The sequence below is a fragment of the Corapipo altera genome, unplaced genomic scaffold (assembly GCF_003945725.1).
Source record: "Corapipo altera isolate COAL_440 unplaced genomic scaffold, ASM394572v1 56900, whole genome shotgun sequence".
NCBI classification, from domain to species: domain Eukaryota; kingdom Metazoa; phylum Chordata; class Aves; order Passeriformes; family Pipridae; genus Corapipo; species Corapipo altera.
Genome location: NW_020891423.1, coordinates 1 through 1,391, shown reverse-complemented (window position 1 = coordinate 1,391; position 1,391 = coordinate 1). Strand labels below are relative to the sequence as shown.

Below are 1,391 nucleotides of genomic sequence, written 5' to 3'. Positions count from 1 at the left end.
GGGATCCCCGCGGGAATTTTGGGGTGCCCCGCTGAGCTGTGCCCCCCCCGCACCCCCCCACACCCCTTAAAATCCGTCCCATCCATGTGATGAGCGGGGCCGGGCTCAGCAGGATGGGAGATATCCAGGAGAATTTTTAGGTGTCCGGGTGGGATTTTGGGATCCCCGCGGGAATTTTGGGGTGCCCCGCTGAGCTGTGCCCCCCTCCCCGTGCCCCCCCAGCCCCCAGGATGCCGTCCCAGCTGGAACACGCCATGGAGACCCTCATGTTCACCTTCCACAAGTACGCGGGGGACAAGGATCACCTGGGCAAGGAGGACCTCAGGGCCCTCATGGAGAAGGAATTCCCGGGATTCCTGGAGGTGGGGAAGGAGCCGGGATGGGAGGGGGGAGGGGGGGGGGGAGGGGGGGGGGGGGGGGGGGGGGGCTTGTGGAAATCGGGGGGGGTCCAGGGAATGCTGGGGTCGGATCATACAGAAATTTGGGATTGGATCCTACAGAACCCTGGGATTGGATCCTGTAGGATCCTGGGATTGAATCCCACAGAATCCTGGGATTGATCCCGTAGAACCCCAGGATTGGATCCCACAGAACCCCGGGATTGGATCCCACAGAAACCTGAGATTGGATCCCACAGAAATCCAGGATCAAATCCCACAGAACCCCGGGATCGGATCCAGTAGAACCCTGAGATTGTATCCCACAGAAATTCAGGATCAAATCCCACAGAACCCTGGGATTGGATCCCACAGAACCCTGGGATCGGATCCACAGAACCCTGGGATTGGATCCTACAGAACCCTGGGATTGAATCCCACAGAACCCTGGGATAGGATCCCACAGAATCCTGGGATTGGATCCCACAGAACCCCAGGATCAGATCCCACAAACCCCTGGGATCGGATCCAGTAGAACCCTGAGATTGGATCCCACAGAAATCCAGGATCAAATCCCACAGAAACCCGGGATTGGATCCCACAGAACCCTGGGATTGGATCCCGTAGAACCCTGAGATTGGATCCTGTAGAACTCCAGGATTGGATCCCACAGAACCTTGGGATCAGATCCCACAGAACCCCGGGATTGGATCCCACAGAACCCCGGGATCAGATCCCATAAACCCTGGGATTGGATCCTATTTCCCCTCGGGATCAGCCCCTGCCAGGATGGGCCCCCCACTCCCTGTGCCACCCGTGCCCCCCTGGGTGGGTACTGACCCCAATCCCGGGTGGGTGCTGACCCCAATCCCGGGTGGGTGCTGACCCCATGACCCCCCCCGAACCAGCAGGACCCCCCGGATCTGGAGCAGATCCTTGGGGATGTGGGGCAGAGCTGGGATGGGTGTGTGGGGTCCGAGATGGGAGTGTGGGGTCCTCAGTGACCCCCCTGCC

The 1,391-nt window shown here is 60.3% G+C and overlaps 1 protein-coding gene across 1 annotated transcript; it reads left to right on the top strand.

Annotated features, from left to right (window-relative positions):
- The first annotated feature begins 91 nt into the window (after positions 1-91).
- On the top strand, positions 92-1,385 carry S100A10 (S100 calcium binding protein A10). The gene is made up of 2 exons (XM_027633663.1): positions 92-361; positions 1,279-1,385. The coding sequence occupies exons 1-2, from the start codon at positions 231-233 to the stop codon at positions 1,379-1,381; spliced, it is 234 nt and encodes a 77-aa protein (XP_027489464.1). The 5' UTR covers positions 92-230; the 3' UTR covers positions 1,382-1,385.
- Positions 1,386-1,391: the final 6 nt, after the last annotated feature.